Source organism: Octodon degus, unplaced genomic scaffold, assembly GCF_000260255.1.
Source record: "Octodon degus isolate 3935 unplaced genomic scaffold, OctDeg1.0 scaffold00140, whole genome shotgun sequence".
Lineage (NCBI taxonomy): Eukaryota > Metazoa > Chordata > Mammalia > Rodentia > Octodontidae > Octodon > Octodon degus.
Window position 1 is genome coordinate 1,061,262 of NW_004524716.1, and position 2,647 is coordinate 1,063,908.

The following is a 2,647-nucleotide window of genomic DNA, read 5'->3' on the forward strand; positions in this document are numbered from 1 at the left end:
AGTAGGTAGTCCAAGAAGTGAAAGGCCAAAGAGGAGGGAGGCTGACTAGGTAAACTGTTGAGGGCTTTGAACATCAGATTGAGGGGTTTTATCTTCTTCCTTAGACCTGAGGCCTCCTGATACTGTTGATCTCTCCCTGTCTGAATGAATATTCTTCTTTTTATTTTTTAGGGAAGGGTCTACAGGGTGTTCAGAATCTCACTACTAGATTGGAATCGTAGTGATCTGCCTGTTTACAGCCTCCCAAGAGCTGGGATTATAGGCATGCGCCACCACGCCCAGTCTCAATCACAGACTCAGTGTGCCCCCTAGACGGAGCCGACAGGCCTGGGGATTGAATCCCCGGCCCCTGCGCTTGCTTGCAGGCACTTTAATCCACTGAGCTATTTGGCCGGCCCTGAATGAATATTCTTTACAGTTGCACTGAATGTATTTACAAACAGAAATTCAGGTAGATAAGGATGGATAATTATTAAAGCTAATCCTAATTTTATCCTGTTCCCCCAGAAGCTCACGTGCACATGTCCCCCATTGGAGGTCACTGGCTCAGATGACAGGATGGCTTTGAAGGGCATTGCTCCCGAGTTAGGTTCACAGTGGCGTAGGAGGAAATCTAAGCTGGTGGAGACTACCAGGCAGGACCTAGCTTTCTCTGTGGTTTGGTTACTGAGGGAATATATTATTCAAACATGAACTCACCTGGATCCCTCCTCATTTTCCACATCTCTCTCCTTTCCCAGCTGTTGAGGACTGCAGTACTCACTGCATTGTTCCATCCACAAAACAAATTGCAGATCTGTAGACCCGCAGCACTTCAAATAAAGGAAAATCATGTCTTATTCTGTCAAAGCTTTTTCTTGATCCAGCCTGAAAAAATATCCGGTTTATCTTCCTCTTTCACCATGTGCTATAATTTCTCTCTTCACCCAAATCTTGATAGCTCCCTTTCTCCGACGACTTGCGTCGAAACCTTGTGAATCACCGGATGGGCCAATACTCCTGCCCTGTGTAGGAGAATGTCTGATAATGTTGTGTAATACACATTTGGCAGTGTGAATACGCACAGCTGTTGAATGTTCATTCTCGCAGCAGGCTTAAGAACACAATTGCCAGCCCGTTCGGAAGTCGTATTTGGGTTGTCTGATCCTTTTGTCAGTAGGCGTGGATTGGCATGTGGGCATCTGTTTTCAGCTGACCATGGGGAGAAGGTCAGCTTACTCACTTGCTCCACTGCTACCTTTTAGAGTATGTGCCCATTTCTTTTCACCTGCTGATGCCAGGAACCCGGATTTATCTAATTATTCAGACTTCTGGGGGCAGAGACTTGATAATGCTGGCAATCAAGGCGGAGGCTTGCTGTGACTCTGGGGACTGAGGGAAGCAAGTGAAGGTCCTGGGACAAAAATTAAGGAGGCGCTCACTCTTAGGCTCACCTGATCATGGGCTGTGCTGACACCTCCTTCCGTTTTGCCTCATAGACACCATCCTTGCCTACCTGGTCCATCGTGCCCCAACCCCTTTGCTCCTTAAGACTGAAACTTAGTGCCCAGGACTGAGCTTGGAAAATATGAAGAGATGTGTTATTTTGGGCAGGGTTCAAACTGAATCCCATCTAATCTCAGCAGATGCCCAAACCTGAGCTTTTCCCATTAGGCGAGACGGGCTGGGCTCAGATGGGCCTCGGGTGCAGTCAGTACTAATTCAAAACTTTAAACTTTGGCAGAGGGTAGGAAAACTCTAGAGCGGAGGTTAGGAGAGCAAGAATAACTCACAGCCTTGGCATATCCACACAGCACCACGATGGTGCCCCCCTGGCCATGCTGAGCTTTCAGGTCATGAGCCCATGTTCGACTGGTTTAAGAAGCCCCAGCCCTCTGAGCTCCAGCCCATGGGCTGTCTATTACCTACTTAAGCGTATCCTCAAACCAGTGGCTGGGCTTCCTCTGTGAGTCTGGCGTATTCGCCATTTCTAACTTGCTGGCAGCAGTGTTCTGTGCGTAATTCCATTCACTCTTCCAAGTCCTTCAGCCATGAGCAGCACCTAATGAAATCCTTCAACTCGCATGCTTCTAACCTTTGAGTAAACTTGGACTATGGACCAAAGGTTATCAAAATAGCTTGAATGGATGGGTTAAATGGCCCTCCTTGGTCCACAAGACTTCATTAAAAAAAAAAATGGAAGCAACGAGTTTGTTTTTCAGATTTTTAAAATGGTAACAAGCTGGAAATAATTGAAAAGTCCAAAATAGGGACCTGGCTAAGTCAATTAGAGTACCTCAACTTAAAGGAATGTTCTGCAGCAATTAAAATAAGTAAGAAAAAACCTTATGAAAATATTTTTATAATATCATGTTATAAAGCTTGACTATAGAATCACAGTTCCGTATGGGAAGCTGGTGTGCTCACAGACAGAAAAGCACGCCTATATAAGATCAGTTGTTTTGGGGTGGCGAGCTGAGCATGACTCCCCATTTAAATACACTTTTAATGATGTTATTTACATAATGATTATAGAATGAATTTTTTTGGTGCTTGAAAATTCCTAAGCAGGGGCCAGGGAGATGGCTCAGTCGAATAAGTGCTTCCCTGGCAAGCGAATGGGCCTGAGTTCAATCCCTGGTTCTGCAAAAAAAAAAAAAGAAAAAAA

At 45.4% G+C, this 2,647-nt stretch overlaps 1 protein-coding gene across 1 annotated transcript in view; it reads right to left on the reverse strand.

The window, feature by feature from the left end:
- Nucleotides 1–1,504, reverse strand: part of Ptgfrn (prostaglandin F2 receptor inhibitor) — a 123,750-nt gene extending 122,246 nt beyond the window's left edge. Inside the window, exon 1 of the mRNA XM_004641718.2 lies at nt 1,434–1,504. Within this exon, the coding sequence (XP_004641775.1) occupies nt 1,434–1,504 (71 nt within the window). The remainder of the gene's footprint in view (nt 1–1,433) is intronic.
- Between the last annotated feature and the right edge of the window lie 1,143 nt (nt 1,505–2,647).